Consider the following 15,704-nt stretch of genomic DNA (forward strand, 5'->3'; position numbering starts at 1 on the left):
TAAAACCAAAGCAAAATGTTCAGTGTTTTATTTAAAAACTATAAACAGTCACCAAAGTAAATAAAGCCAATCTCTAACAGACTGTTAGGTCTATGTATAGTCACACATCCTACTGACACCGCAGAAATGAGGATGGTTGGGTCGCCCCGGTCAGATGCTAATACGACAGGCAGTCATAAATGTTACACAACACACGGTAGAGAGGACAGTCTGAGGACGTGAGCCGGAATGTGGCATGGTATTAAGAATGAAAAAATAGTACAATAAAACTCCACACTATATTAAGATAGAAAAAAGTAGTGAAGAAAATATCATACCTGCACGTAAAGCAAAGAACACAGGAGAAAACCTGTATAAAAACTCCATGTATTTAAACCAATTTACAAATACAAAAAAATTTTGGTACGCGCACTGTGCCCGTACAATGACAAAACGCTTACAGTGGATATATGTTACTTGTGTGTGTGTGTGTTGAGGGGAGGGTGTGTGAGGGAAGAGGAAGGGAAGAGAATACCTTCAATATTTTTTTTCTTCTACAAAATGACATGAGATATATTATTCCATACTCTTTCAGCCAGCAAAATGAGTTCTACAAGGTATTATAATACAAAAAATGTCACAGTTCCACAAAAAACTGTTTTTTCCCCCTCCCTAAGCTTTACAGCATCAGTACCTTTGCAGAATTATTTACAGGTTTTTAAGTACATTCATCCACTGCTGAGTATAGAATCACATTAGATACAAGTGACCAGGGATCATAAAAAAGCAAAACAAAAAAACAAAAAACAAACATACTACTTTATTCAATCCTACCAAAGTAATGCTTCTATTACTCCACAGAGCAAGTTCTCCAGTGGCTGCATCGGCATGAAAGAGGATCTTCTTTATATATATTCACAACATATTTACAAGATTCTTTTTCATTAATTGTAATGGTATTCATTTCAATAATAAATAAGTGAAAATATATTGACTCAAGTAAGAAAACCAAGCTACCAAGTTTCTAAAGAAAAAAAAAAAAATTCTCTGCGCCAGTTGCCAGCCGAGTCCTCCTCCACCCAACCATGTGGGACACCTACAACAGCACCGCCCCCCTCCCCGCCCACCCGTACTCTTCAGCCGACCGCCGCTCACTCCAACGCACACATCTGGTCACGGGACGAAGAGAAGAATAAAAACAACAACAAAAAAACTTAAACAAAATGTGCTCGTGTTTGGGGTTTCGTTGGTTGAGTCCCTCGGGGAAGCAGTGTTAAAGAGCTCCCCCTGGTGGGCAGCTGGTGGAAGACCCCGTGGCAGTTTTTTTTTTTTTTGTGTGTGTGGGTTGGGGGAGGGCGGGGGTTTGAACACAGGTTGGCGAGGAAGGAGGTGAGGGATGAGAGGGGGTTGAGGGTGCCAGGCGCGGTAGAAGGAGGGTCTGTTCTGGTTCCCGCCCTCTGCTCACCCCCCTGCAGACCCGCTACGGCTCGCCGGTGGCTTCCTCCCCTCGTCCCAAGAGGGGGATGGGGGGCGATGGGGTGAGGGTTTTTTTTCGAGGTTGTCCGTTTGGCGTTAAGCCTGGAGCGAGCGCGTCAGTTCGTAAAGGCATTTGGCGAGCGTGGTGGAAACCTCCATGTTACTTAGCGCGAGCACAGAGAGGTGCGTCTCATGCCTCTTTACCAACCTGAGAGACAAACACAAAACTAAAGTTAGAGTGTTCTTCCACATTTCACAAAGACGCACTCAACACTCCTCAAAGCCAGCAGGAACACTTACATGCGACCGCAGTCAGAGTGCTTGGCGATGTTCTTTAACGTTAAGGCAGCAGTTAGTCGTATGTGTTTGGTCACTGGTCCCTCCTTCTCGTCCTGGGAGAGGAAACAAACAAGAAATATATACACGGTTTTCCCTTTTGTAGATGATAAAGGCTCAGTAGGAGTGGCCCTTGAAGAGGGGCACTTATTTGATTTACTTATGTTTATTTGACAACGAGCAGCTACTTGGCAGCACCAGAGATAATATGAGCTATGAGAATTTACAGTCTATAGTCCCTGGGCAGGAAATGGGGACAAACATTCTCTCATTCGGACACAAACAGGTAAGAATGGTGCATCACTTAGAAACAGGATTCCTTACCATCACAACATGACCTGCTAAATGATAGGTCGTCTAAACCTGTAGAAATGTCTAATGGGACTGTTTTTGCAACATTTTTGTGTAGATTCCAACCTAATGACCTGGAAATTACAAAATTATTTTCCCCCAGAATTTCCAGTCAATCCTAACCCTGCGTTTGAACCATGAAGTGAAGGAAACAGTGGGATTTAAAAGCTTCAGAACAGCTTATTTCCACTTCGGCCAACTATGGGCTTTATAAGTCATACAAAAGTGTGTGTGTGTGTGTGTGTGTGTGTGTGTGTGTGTGTGTGTGTGTGTATTTTACGAATAATCAGGGAGAATCGTGGTAACAGTTAGCTTTGTTCTACTCACAGTGAAGTCCCTGAAGACCAGGTTTCGAGAGCCTCTGCGTAGGGCCATGAGAGCTGCGCTCGGATGATTCACGATTGCTTTCGGTGCTCGCGGTGCCGGACTACTGCCTGCCGCTGGCGGAGTCCTTTACAAGACAAAAAGCACACAAAATCCATCTTGATAAGCTGGATCCAAATAAAATCAACCAGTCAGTGCTAAGGAAAATAACTTCAAGCGCAAACAGGTATAAAGTGTAGTTTCAGTCATGTATGAAGATTAATAGAGAAAGGTATATGTACTGGGAAGAAGTCTGATTGGGACTTTGTGCCTGCTGCTCCTCTAGTTTGAGTCCAGCCAGCAAAGCCTCTCGAGAACAGTGCTTATCCTGGAAAAGAAAGAGCAGAAACAAGTTAGATAAATCTCATACAGTATTTCATTATTACTTCAACTACCAGCCGCAGAGAATGTGAAGGTCCTACCTGTAGATGTGTGATGAAGGACAGTCTCTGCCGGGGGAAAGGTTCACATCCCTCCCACAGACAATGGCCTCCATACATGCCTTTGCCACCATGTTGCGTTGCTGCGTGGTAAAACACCTGAGCCGGCGTTTCGAACCATCTGGAGAAGAAACGAGAACGAATCAGCAAGAGCTAGAGAGAATTATGAATGAGAGACAGACTGCGTCTGCAACACGTACCGTTTACAGGACTGCCACAGACACTTGAAGTTCTGCCCTGCTTTCCTGCTTTGCTCTGGCGGTGCTGCGGGGGTTTGCTGTGCTGCAAGGTGAGGGCTGTGGTTTCCCGCTGGTGCAGGCTGGGATACAGGGGGCGGGGACGGGGTAACTGTAGGCTGTGGAAGAGTTAGAAAAGTCAAATGAATATTTATCAATATAAAATAAATGGAAACACCATCAAGTGATTACTGTAAGACCATATAAAAGATATTCACAATTCCCAACAGATATACCAGCAGAAGGTAAAATCACAAGAGATTTGAAATATCCACAACAAACGTAACATTTTAATTATTCATTTGACAAAAGACACACCACTGTTGGTGTGCTAATGTTTTCTGGAATAATCACACTAATAGGACACCTTATTGCTCTGACTTTAAACGGTTCACAGAGCACTTTACAGACTTTACTTACACATGCTGTATTAGAGGAATAATGTGGACAGGAGCCATTTCTCATGAAATCATCATTAGAAAGGTCTTGTTGGCTGAGATGTAACTGAGGCCTGTCTACTGGCAGAAGTTGTTCTCTCAGCTGCGTTGCTATAGGAGGTGGGTATCGGTGAAAGCCACATGGTCTTAACTGGCATCACCTTCTTAACCTCCAAACATTAACCAATCCCACCTGAACCCTTCCAGCCAGCACGAGTGCCACGGTTTGATTTTGAGAAGAAATTGTTTCTGCTCTTAGAATCACAGGTTTTAGACTGATTCTAAAACTTATTTCACAGTGGAAGCTAATGCCCCCTGCAAGAGCACAGAAAAGCTTTCAACTACTTTGTATTTCTCTCTCTCTCCCTCTCTCTCTTAAATATGCCCCTTTAATTCAGTTACATAATGGTAAATACTGGAAACATATTAAAAACATACCCTGTGAAGTTTCTGAGTGCCACGGTAGAGCAATGGTTACTAAGTGTAATGTTATACCCATGACACTCATTTTAGTGACTTTCACAGCATCTCACATGTGGTGAAAGATGTCAAGGATAGTCACAAAAATAAATGTCTTTCTGTAATCTTCGCTCAGTTCTAAAATGCCAGTGGCCCTTCCTGGTTTTTGTTGCTGTAGTCTTTAAAGCCTGTTGGCTGTTTAACGTCATTCTATTCCACAGCTGAAGACCTCAGCAAAGCATTAAGACACAGAGAGAGGCACTGAATGGAGAAAGCAAAGGGCCATTTCCACTCTCTCTGTGAAAATATCTTTAGTCATACTATCTTGTTACAAGTTACGATGTATCCTACAGAAAACTGAGTGTCAAACAATAGCTGTATGTCAACTAAGACCACAAGCTACAACGTCCAGATAAATGTATCAAATTAATGCAAAATACTAACAATAATAATAAGCCTTAGCATATGTTTTGCAGTAGGAGAAGCCCTCAACCTGTGAACATATGATGTGTTCTAGTGAATGTAAATAAATCTGTTTTGTTTATAACCAAAAGCATGAGACAACCTGGTAATGACTTCACAATGTAAATATTCAACCTTGTGTGTCTGTGACAGACATGCAAGACACATTTTGTGGCAGACTTGACATAAAGTCACACGACTAGAACACTGTGGATAAATGTGAGACTAACCCTACAATGACTCACCGTTGAGCCAGCTGCCTGTGTGGGTGAGCAGTTCCTCTGCTGAGTGGCGTTCTCTATTGCTACTTTGGCTACTGTGCTTGGGTCTGTTCCTGCTGGCACCGCCACCATGGTGGCACTGCTGCCGGCGTTGTTGGGGTCACTGATGGTGATGATCCGCACTCCCACTTTATTGGGGATCCCCGAGGATGCTGCCGCTGCAATGCGGTCCTCGCTCTCAGCTGGTCTCTTGAGACCTCGAGCCTCAGAGGCCACTCCATTTGCAGGAGAGGCAGCAAGACTCTGGGAGGTAAGCGTAACAGTGGAGGGGAGGTTGGAATTGGGGAGCAGTTGCTGTCTTAGCACAGGCACAGCGTGGCCCGGCCCCAAAGGTCCATTGGTTAATTCCGAGGGAGGCCTATTGCCTACTGCCTGGGGTCCGTTGGCCAGGCGCTCAGCCTGCTGGGCTTTGGCAGTGTCCTGCTGGGGGGGAGGAGGACTAGGGAGAGGGGGGTCTGACCCGTGACTCTTCTCAGAGGGTCCCACCTCCCCGTTCCCCAAGTACTGTTTGGAAGCAATGTGATTTGGAATGTTTTTGTTAAAGTTGCCACCACTGTCACCCCGATCAAAGTCACACACTCCGTTGACTAGAGTCTTTTTGGGGTCGCCCTCCAGAGGGGTGTTCAGGCTGGGGGAGAGGGCCTGCTTCCCATTAGCAGGGTGACTCTCCGTAGCCGGGCCATTGAGGGCCCCCTGGCTGTTCCCTGAGTGGTATGGAGGTAGATTAGACTCCATGCACTTCCGACCATTTAGCAGCTTGGCACCTGCCACAACATCACCGTTACTGGTTTTACTGTTTGAGGAGTCTCCTTCTGCCAAAGAGGAGTTCTCCATCACCTCTATCTTTCTCTCATGGATGTGCAGCCCTGTGGCGTCCTTGGCCTCCTCCTCCTTTTGACAAATGATCTTGTCTCCTCTGAGGGGAGCTGGCAGTGGTGGTTGTGGTGGTGGTGGAGCTGCAGGGGCATGGTGGGGCACTGTTCCAGTAGAGAATGGAGGAGGGGGAACTCCCGGAGCCACAGCACCCTGGCTGACAGCAGCAACAGCAGCAGTAGAGGTGGTGAAACCAGTGTTGGGGACCACGGTGAACGTGACTTGTCCAGCTGCCGCAGGGCCCTGGATGATGGTAGCTGCCCCTGGGCTACTTGTGGAAATTAGCTGGCCTGGCAAGAGCTGGACCGTCTGGAGGGCTGGGGCTCCTGCTCCTGCAGTAGGAAGCTGACCAGGAACCAGCTGGACATTGAGCTGCTGGGGCTGAGGAGAGGGATTCTGGGTGCTGTAGCTTGTCTGGTAGATGACCTGTGAACTAGGGGCTATCGTGCTGTTGGGAAGGGGCACCTGTGGAGCGGGCAGGATTAGCTTTCCTCCCGGGGTAGAAGGCCCTCGCTTTGGAAGCAGTAGCTGTTTGATCAAGCTGGACTCAGTGGAGGTAGGCTGAGAGGGAGGAGTTTGGGAAATGATTTGGAGCGGTGGCTGCTGTTGATGTTGCTGCTGTTGGTGCCGTTTCATGGACAGTGCGTGGCTGACAGTTTGACTGGACTGGACCTGGGTACTGGAGTGAGATGCAGGAGGCGGGCAGGGGCTGGAAGCAGCTCCAGGTTGCCCTGCTATCTGGATAGTCTGGGCACCAGGAATGGCGGAGGGGTTGGCAAGAACGATCTGGTGTATGGCAGGGGTGTAGGCTGGGCTCTGCTGCGGGTTGGGACTGACTATTACGACACTCTGCGCCTGCTGTTGAGGCTGCTGGTTGGGAGTGGTTATTGTGGCTGCTGGTCCACCTGACTGGTTTGGCGCTGGTTTGGGGGCGATGTTCTGAAATGTGACACGTGACCCCTGGGAATTGGGCACACCTGCGATATTCGATGCAGCAGCAACACACTGAGGTTCCACCTGGGTAGTTCCACCCTGAGGCCCACACAGGGGAGGGGTTTGAGGCAGGGGTGGGTGCTGGGTGATCGGAGGGCAAACGCCTTGTACCCTGGCGGTGAGGATGTGGCCCTGTGGTACCTGCTGAAATAGCGTGACAGGCGTCCCCGTGGGGAGCATCGGGGAGTGCTGCTGCTGTTGCTGAGCTGCAGGTGGAGTGGCAGGGTTCTGGGGGCTGTGGTTCTGGGTGGCCGGTACCGACGTCGGAATCTGGATCACTGGACCGGGTCGGAGCTGTTGCTGCTGCACTGCTGCCAGAGGATTTGGTGGTAACTGGGGAGGCACCTGCGGGGGCACTGGGTGACGGGAAACAGTCGGGTGGCTTGCATGGTGGGGTTCCTGTGCAGTCAAGGCCATGGATGTGGCAGCACCAGTGGCACTGAGACTGGAGCCCATGGGCCGGACAAACTGGGATCCGAGACTGAGATGCCCGGGAGGTATGCCTGGTCAAACAATAACACACAAAACTGTTTAGGACCAAGGAGCAACTTATGCCCTTGTTCTCTCAGTTTACAAAGACTTGTGAATATTTTGATACACAGACACCATGCACGCACAACAGGACACTGAAGCAGACTTAAGTGTGTGATCACATGCATTGAAATATAATGGATGGTGTTGTATGTGTGAAAAGCAAAAGCTGCTGGCTTTATCAGGCAATTTATTCTGTTAATGTGAAGGAATGTACAGTATGTGTGATTGAGCTTATCAGCTTTTCTTTCACTTTCCCTAGTTAGCTCCTCCAAGTAACTTATTTTCTTGCAAACATTTTCTTACTGTGTTTGCCTTTGGTAATTAGTTCAGCCATATTGGTCTCAGTGGTACCAGCTTTGCGCTCTCTGCAACACTGCCAGCATCCTTCTGCACAATACAATTTTCTAGTGCCTTTTCTTTTATTCCATAGCTCTTTAGATTATTTGGCCGAGTAACTAAATCTTGGGCGTCAAGCATGTCAAAGGAGACGCGGTGAATCTTCCCTTTAGAAAGACAAAGTGACTGAAATATTGATTTTACTAGTTGTACCTGGTGGCGGGGCCTGAGGGTCTCCAGGAGCTTCGTGTCGGGCTGCTGGAGGTGGAGGAGCTGCTGCCGGATTCTGCTGAGCCTGCTGGTAGTACAGCTGGATGGGCAGAGGGATTGACCTTCGCCTTAGCCCTACCAGGAGAATCTGAACCTGACCGTTGGCCTTGGGCTCCTCTTGCCGCCGCATCGTGTGGTTGGGGAACACAGTCCTGTGGTGGCAGGAGGACAGAGGATCGTCACAAAGGAAAAAATGCCAAAAAAAAGACAAATACTAAAAAAAGGATCATGCTTTTCTTTTTTGCTTGGGGGGGGGGGTCACTGTCACTAATAAAACTCAAGACAGGTAGATTTTGTTAAAGCTGCTCTTCAAAGGGAAAGGGCAGTAACTGTTGTGTAACAAACAATCTTGGTCAGGGCACAGACAATCCGTGCTCTGTGCTGGTGGAACATAAAAGCAGCAGACAGGAGAGGAGACGGGACTGACCGCAGACATTTGAGGAAGCCGGTGGAGTTCAAGATGTTGCTTCGTCCCATTTTACTGCACGTGGCCAGGTACTCTGAGTACATTTCTGATCGAGACACAGAGCCCTCAGGGTTTGTCTCAAAGTGTGCGTTTAGCCTGTTGGGGAAACAAACCACAGTGTGGTTACTACGCAAGCAAAAGAATGCAGACATGAGCTACAGACACAGGGAGGATAAGTACAAAGACAATCCTACATTTATTTTCTTCAAAAAAGATATCTAAGCTGTGTTTCTCTTCAATTAAGTTAGCAGAACGCACGTCTACAGATGAATTATCTTACCACTGCAGTGTAAATTTTTCCCCATCTAGTTCAACAATACCCGGTGGTGGTTGAGTGGACTGAACAGGGACCCTTGTTACTGAAAAGACAAAAAAGAAAGAAATGAGGAACAAAAAAAGTAAGACTGCACTGCAAAGCAAAAGAGGAACATGGTGAGTTTGTCCATTGATTAAATAAACTCCCCAGGCTGTCCACTAGATGTCAGCAAGCTAATAAGTTTGTAGCCCAGTGGAGCACATTGACCCACAAGAATGACACTTCCAAGGTTAGGTGTGTTAGATTCCCACCACAGGTCACCTGTTAATTCACACACCGACTGTGGCAAGTTAGGAAAGCAGTTTTTACTTTTGCATTTGATTCCAAATAAGTTTACTTTATCAGATGAAACTAGTTAAACTAAATAATCCGTTCATTTTCTTGCCTCCTAGAAATGTCATCAATAACTGTTCAGTGTTTTAATGTTGTTTTCACTTCTTACATTTTTCACCACAAACAGGAAAAAGGTTCAAATATGGAACGCTGCTCGACTCTGGCAGTCCTTATTAATTAGCGAATAATAAGAGATCAGAAAACCGCCATCCTCTGTTGAGCATATGTTACAGTTTAACTAGATGTTTCAGCATGAAAATTAAATGATATTGATAATCAGCTGGTATTTCAGCCAGGAGTGTGTACAAAACAACTTGTAGTGAATGATGGCTCAGCAACAGGTGAGTCAGCAGTTGTAATTGAACTAGTTGAAAACTGGCAGTGACAACACAAACGTTAACTCTGGGCAGACGTAAGGTTACATGGCTTTTAGTCAGAAGTCAAATACATTCCATTCATTGTGTTGTGTTGAATCGATTTGAATTTTCAGAGTCGGGCACAAACAAACTTTCATTTGAGCTCACGGTGGGTTAATTGTGGTGAACCTGTTCTGTGGTATTTTTGGTTAAGATCTTTAAAACCTCATCTGGCTCTAACCTACAGTTTAAAGCAGTGGGACGTTACATTCACTCTGTATGCCACAATTCACACAAATTGCAACAGCAACCACACATGGATTTGCTGTGGTGTGTCACCTGGTGGTCATTTGTATTATTTACATGGCCTTTCATTTTACTTGCATAGGACTCTGGACCTCCATGAGCAAAATCAGAAGACAAAAAAAGCGTAACGTGTATAGGTTTAAAAGGTTTAAAAATATAATGCTTAAGTAGAATACTTTAGAGAAGGCTAGTATCTGTTGGTGAAGATCAGGATATTCTAGTTTTTCAGTACACCATATTGTCTGCAGAGCAGAACTAGATAGGGCCAATCGCGTTTTTTGCAACCACTGTAGTTTCTCCTTCTCGCTTGAAGAGGGAGGGTGAAGCGAATAAGTTGCAATTTGCAATTATCCCTGCACTAATTGCAAATGATTTTCGCAATATCTGTCAAAATAACTGTCACAATAAGATGTTTCTACCATATCGGGCAGCCCACAGCCATGTAGAGACACTCACCAGGTGCTGGCGCTCCCTGCACAGCTGCAGGTACCTGCTCTACCAGCTGTGGTCGAACCTCGGCTGCCTGGTCGGCGTTGGCCTGGTGCTCGATCAACCGCACCGCTGTTAGGGCGTCGGGTCCAAAAGTATGGAGGTCAACCGACACTAACCGCACTAACAGGTCTAACCGGAGAGAACGAGAAAGAAGAGAAACACATATGGATCAGCACATTAGGGCCTCGTTGAAAACAAGTAATTGCATTTCAGCTACTTAGCAGATCAAAGAAATGTCTCATTCCTACAGTGAGAACGAAATCCAAACCAGACCCATAAAGATTTCAGGGGTAGAGGGAAAGAGACATTGTCATTTGAGCCAGTTATTCACGAATGGAAAGACTAGCGTGATAAAACTTGGCAGGCAGACAAGTTACCAAAACTCTCGCCCATGTGACATTAGATTTCAAGCTCTGGGTTCACTTATTAAATAGAGGAAACTGGAATGAAGGAAAATTTTAAAAAAGTCAACCCAAGTTAACTGCCACGGTATGTTTAATAAAAAACAAAAGTAAATGATAGCTAATACATACCTATGCTATGGTCGACGGAGGCGATCTTGCTGCAGGGAATCTCTCCGAGCTGAGCCAGCAGGTACAGCACCTCCAAGGAGGCCATGAGGAGCATGAGGTCTGGCAGGGTGAGGAGCATCGTTACCTCCCTGTAAGAGTCCTGGTCCACATACTCGCAGATCAGCACGCCATTGTCCTCTGCCTTGCTGAGGTTGCCCAGGATTTCCATGGCTAAAAAGGACACATGGAAAAACATATTTAACTTAAATCGTACAATGAAACAGTCCATTTAATACGGCTGCCTCTATATGGCCTACATAAACAAAAAAAAAAAAAAAGACCATTCCTATAGTTATTCTTAATGCCTGACCACCGGGTCAGAGGATTCCCCTTGAAATCAATGAAATGAGGCAGTAGAAACGCTACCGCTTTTGTCCACAGGGGTCGCCAGGAAAATCTCACCTCTCATTTTGAGAAACCTGTCCCTGGACATCAAGCATTTGGTGATGGTGTGAAAGATCAGATGAGTCGTCCGAAAGTCAACAGGATCCAGCTGGAGCTACAAGAAATCAGACAAGATTTATTAAACGATCCCGCCATCCAGCATTCAATAAAGATATTAGAACCTCCCTCTCTGATTTAAACGCCTGTACCAACGAGACACACAGCAACTTTAATAACGGCACTGATCCAAACGAAAACCACTGCTGGTTACTATATTTAAAAGCAGCAAGTCGGCCAAAAGCCAAAACACAGTAATTCCATCAGGACATTAATGATTTGTGTTCTTGGTCACAACGTATAAGCAACCAAAAAGGATGTTCTAGTAATATTCATATTATTGACATAAACAGATAATACAAGGCTGTGCAGGATCATATCTGAAGAATGTGTTGTGTGTCCTAAACCCAGCCATCCAATTAATGGCATCAAGGGCTTAACCGATTCTATCACGGACCCTATGCATACAGTTTCTAAAAATAGAAGAGGGCTCATCTACATGCGTCTCATGCCAATAAATGTGATATTAAAATTGAATCGAGCCCATGTAATGTATTCACCGTGACTTAATAGTCAGCCACTGTTTCACCAATGTTTTCTTTTCTGCATTCAAGACTTTTTCTACATTTTCTACAGACCAGAAGTTTAATGTATGTGATAAATCACCTTGGTGAAATTAATATGTAAAAATTATTCTGAAAAACAGACTGCTTGGAAGTGACACAACACACCATCTGGCAGACATTGTCCTTATTTCTTAGGAAACTGTAGCTACAGCTGATAGTATTTATAAACATACCCCAGCCCTATTCTTAATGAACCAAGCAGGAACTAATCATTACATTATAAATTCAGAAGAAGATAATGTAAGCTTGTAAGCTAGCCATAATGTATGTTGTCAAAACATCTGATGCGCAAAATGTAAAAGCCATGAGTTAGCTGTGGCTAGTAATATTAAATTTCCATACCAACATCAGCTGTTTGCTTAATTAGCTACCTAAACAGCTTAACAAGAATAACTGCTTCAACCCTGCCCCCTTTAGTTACTGTGGCTTTGTCCAGCTTTCTGTTCAAGCTCACCACATGCACTTTACGATAACAGAGGCACATTGAACTTTCAAAGTCTTTCCAGTACACTACCGTTGGTCTTGCTGCTGAAATGTCGCTGGCAGATTTGATCAACGACAGCAGTTAATTAAGCTAATAGTTAGTTCCCAATGGATTGGTTGAATACTCTTTTTGCTGTGTCTATGTAATACGACACAGTGGATTCACTCATCCAAAAACAGGGCTTTTCTTCTTTTATTTTTAAAGTTTAAAACCATAACCCCACAAACTAAATGTACTGCAGTTGGTTAATGACGTGCTCCTTGGCCGTGGAAAAAAATACTTAGCCAGACATGCTAGTCTTTGCTGCTTACACTGGAACAGATGAACACAGTTTAGTTCATTTTTCACCCTTTTGCCCGTGTTTTTGTTTTAGGTAAAGCTATAAAAAAAATTTTTTAAAAAGACACCACCCTCTAAACTTCTCAAACACAGAGCATTGCTTTTACTACAGCCTCATTCATATCACTTCAATATGTGGAGAAATCCAAAGCTTGAAAGACCTGCCATTGCATAGTTACTGTTGCTATGCTATGAGTGGTCAATTGCTGTACAGGGGAGGGATTTGGCCACTGGTCAATTAAATCTGTTCAGACCACAGTGCTGAGTAGTGTACTACACAGTTGCAGACTGTTTTGGAGTAGAGATGATGGCTAAAAACAAGACAGTTTACTGTGTCACAGTAACCTATATTTGGAAACAAATCTTGCTCAGACACTTCAATCTTACTACATTACAGAAGTGACCCAAATCCATAACATCAGTTTTTAATGTGGCTCTTTTTGAAGTCATGCTCGTTACACTTTCACTATGCCAAAACCAAACCGAGAACCCCAAACAGGAGCAGCCGACCAACCTCGGCAGCCACGTTGCCCAACGTGTCAAGTCCAAGCTGTCGGAGTGAGATGAGGTTACAGTGGGCACAGAGCAAAAGGAAGCGCAGGCACGTTCGGTTGGCCGCCAGCAGCTTGACGTTGGCCTCCTCGAAGGAGAGGTTCCGCAGGATAACGGCAATCTGCAGAACCCGCTGGGCCTCCATGTCACTGATACCCAGGTTCCGCGGCGGGTGGAAGAGGCTCTGCCAGCGCTTCTCACACGACGTACCATCTGCAAAGACAACAGAGCAGGAACAATTTAGAGCTCCGTGCCAGATGAGGGAGTGAACACACACAGTTCAGCAGGTAACAGAAATTAAACTTTCAAGATCAAAAAATAACCTGACATAATTCTGTTTCTAAAATAGTGTACGGCTTTGTGTTGACATTTAAGAACTTGAGCTTCCTAAACCTGTACCACGATTTGTGTGCCTTTTATTTGTCATATATATATATGAGCTGAACTCAAGGATCTAAGACTTTCTCTATGTACACAATAGGCCTATTTCTCTCAAATCTGTCAAAATCTGTGTTAGTGAGCACTTCTCCTTTGCCGAGATAATCCATCCACCTCACAGGTGTTTCATATCAAGATGCTGATCAGACAGCATGGGTATTGCACAGGTGTGTCTTAAGCTGGCCACAATAAAAGGCCACTCCAAAATGTGCAGGTCCATCACACAGCACAATGCCACAGATGTTGCAGGTTTTCAGGGAGCATGCAATTGGTATGCTGGCTGCAGGAAATGTCTACCAGAGCTGCCCGTAAATTGAATGTTCATTTCTCTAACATAAGCCGTCTCCAAAGGCGTTTCAGAGAATTTGGCAGTACATCCAACAGGCCTCACAACCGCAGACCACGTGTAACCACGCCAGCCCAGGACCTCCACATCCAGCATCTTCACCTCCAAGAACGTCTGAGACTAGCCACCCGGACAGCTGCTGCAACAATCAGTTTGCATAACCAAAGAATTTCTGCACAAACTGTCAGGAACCGTCTCAGGGAAGCTCATCTGCATGCTCGTCGTCCTCATCGGGGTCTCGACCTGACTGAAGTTCGTCATCGTAACCGACTTGAGTGGGCAAATGCTCACATTCGATGGCGTCTGGCACTTTGGAGAGGTGTTCTCTTCACGGATGAATCCTGGTTTCACTGCACAGGGCAGATGGCAGTGGCCCATGGTGGTGGTGTGTTATGGACAACGAACACAGGTGCATTTTATTGATTCATCCACGACCATCACCTCATGTTGCAGCATGATAATGCACGGCCCCATGTTGCTGTACACAGTTCCTGGAAGCTGAAAACATCCCAGTTCTTGCATGGCCAGCATACTCACCGGACATGTCACCCATTGAGCATGTTTGGGATGCTCTGGATCGGCGAATACGACGAATAGGAGTGGACCAACATTCCACAGGCCACAATCAACAACCTAATCAACTCTATGTGAAGGAGATGTGTTGCACTGCATGAGGCAAATGGTGGTCACACCAGATACTGAGTGGTTTCCGGACCCACCCAGACCCCCCCAATACAGTGAAACTGCACATTTTGGAGTGGCCTTTTATCGTGGCCAGCCTAAGGCACACCTGTGCAATACCCATGCTGTCTGATCAGCATCTTGATATGCCACATCTGTGAGGTGGATGGATTATCTCGGCAAAGGAGAAGTGCTCACTAACACAGATTTTGACAGATTTGTGAACAATATTTGAGAGAAATAGGCCTTTTGTGTACATAGAGAAAGTCTTAGATATTTCAGTTCAGCTCATGATGAATGGGGGCAAAAACAAAAGTGTTGCGTTTTTAATTTCTCTCTCTCTCCCCCTTTCCCTCTCTCTCCATCTAATTTATTCAGTCTTGTTTTATTCCATGTAATCTTTGCTTTTACTTATTAAAAATCTTTTGTAAAGGGGGTGTGAAATATTTTAGAGTAAGGTGGGGAATAGTTCCAAGAAGAGGGGGTTAAAAACACAAAGCACATCTCACAGGTATTACACAAATAAAACAGAAAAAAAAAGTCTGGACACTCGAGCATGTCACAGCATTTAAGGTGTCAATAAATCTACCGTGGGAGCACATAGGAGTGTACCCTTTTATTGCTTTCTGTGGCTTTTACATCAAGTGTGTTTACCTTGTGCTGGGCTGCTCTTGTCCCAGATCAGCTCCCTTACTTCAGCGTCCTCCACCACCTCTTTCCAGAACTGCAGGAGAAAAGCAGCTGTTAGCAGTGCATTTGAACCGATAGAAAGAACTGGAGCCATCGCCTTTTCTATTCCACACATTCTTCTTTCTGGCACCTACGTCACCCCCACTGCAACATGCCCAAGGCAGTTTGGTTATAGACCCGGGTGTGTTGTGCTAATGGCCTCAAGCACAGATGAGTAACAGACTACAGGGGCCTGGGAATCTCACTAAACAGACTTTGATGTGTAAAAATCAGCAGAGTTCAGTTTAATCTGAAATTGGCGCCAGTATACAGTTAATAATTCTTAGGAGATTCTTTCTTGCACTATGTTATGAAGACAGTCTGAGTGGGAGACCAGCCCTCCCCTGGGTAACACAGATCAAAGCCTTTTGAATTGGATACAAAGTGGCCTTGAGAAAGAT

The 15,704-nt window shown here is 45.4% G+C and overlaps 1 protein-coding gene across 1 annotated transcript in view; it reads right to left on the reverse strand.

Moving 5' to 3' along the window:
- Nucleotides 1–13: 13 nt before the first annotated feature.
- Nucleotides 14–15,704, reverse strand: part of arid2 (AT rich interactive domain 2 (ARID, RFX-like)) — a 34,438-nt gene continuing 18,747 nt past the window's right edge. Inside the window, exons 7-21 of the mRNA XM_051392480.1 lie at nucleotides 15,229–15,298; nucleotides 13,072–13,322; nucleotides 11,070–11,166; nucleotides 10,629–10,838; nucleotides 10,060–10,224; nucleotides 8,573–8,651; nucleotides 8,254–8,388; nucleotides 7,770–7,978; nucleotides 4,785–7,189; nucleotides 3,146–3,300; nucleotides 2,928–3,066; nucleotides 2,748–2,833; nucleotides 2,470–2,593; nucleotides 1,756–1,847; nucleotides 14–1,663 (exon numbers count right to left, since the gene is read on the reverse strand). Coding sequence (XP_051248440.1) covers nucleotides 1,552–1,663; nucleotides 1,756–1,847; nucleotides 2,470–2,593; nucleotides 2,748–2,833; nucleotides 2,928–3,066; nucleotides 3,146–3,300; nucleotides 4,785–7,189; nucleotides 7,770–7,978; nucleotides 8,254–8,388; nucleotides 8,573–8,651; nucleotides 10,060–10,224; nucleotides 10,629–10,838; nucleotides 11,070–11,166; nucleotides 13,072–13,322; nucleotides 15,229–15,298 — 4,329 coding nt within the window. The 3' untranslated portion in view covers nucleotides 14–1,551. The remainder of the gene's footprint in view (nucleotides 1,664–1,755; nucleotides 1,848–2,469; nucleotides 2,594–2,747; nucleotides 2,834–2,927; nucleotides 3,067–3,145; nucleotides 3,301–4,784; nucleotides 7,190–7,769; nucleotides 7,979–8,253; nucleotides 8,389–8,572; nucleotides 8,652–10,059; nucleotides 10,225–10,628; nucleotides 10,839–11,069; nucleotides 11,167–13,071; nucleotides 13,323–15,228; nucleotides 15,299–15,704) is intronic.

The sequence above is a fragment of the Dicentrarchus labrax genome, unplaced genomic scaffold (assembly GCF_905237075.1).
Source record: "Dicentrarchus labrax unplaced genomic scaffold, dlabrax2021, whole genome shotgun sequence".
Lineage (NCBI taxonomy): Eukaryota > Metazoa > Chordata > Actinopteri > Moronidae > Dicentrarchus > Dicentrarchus labrax.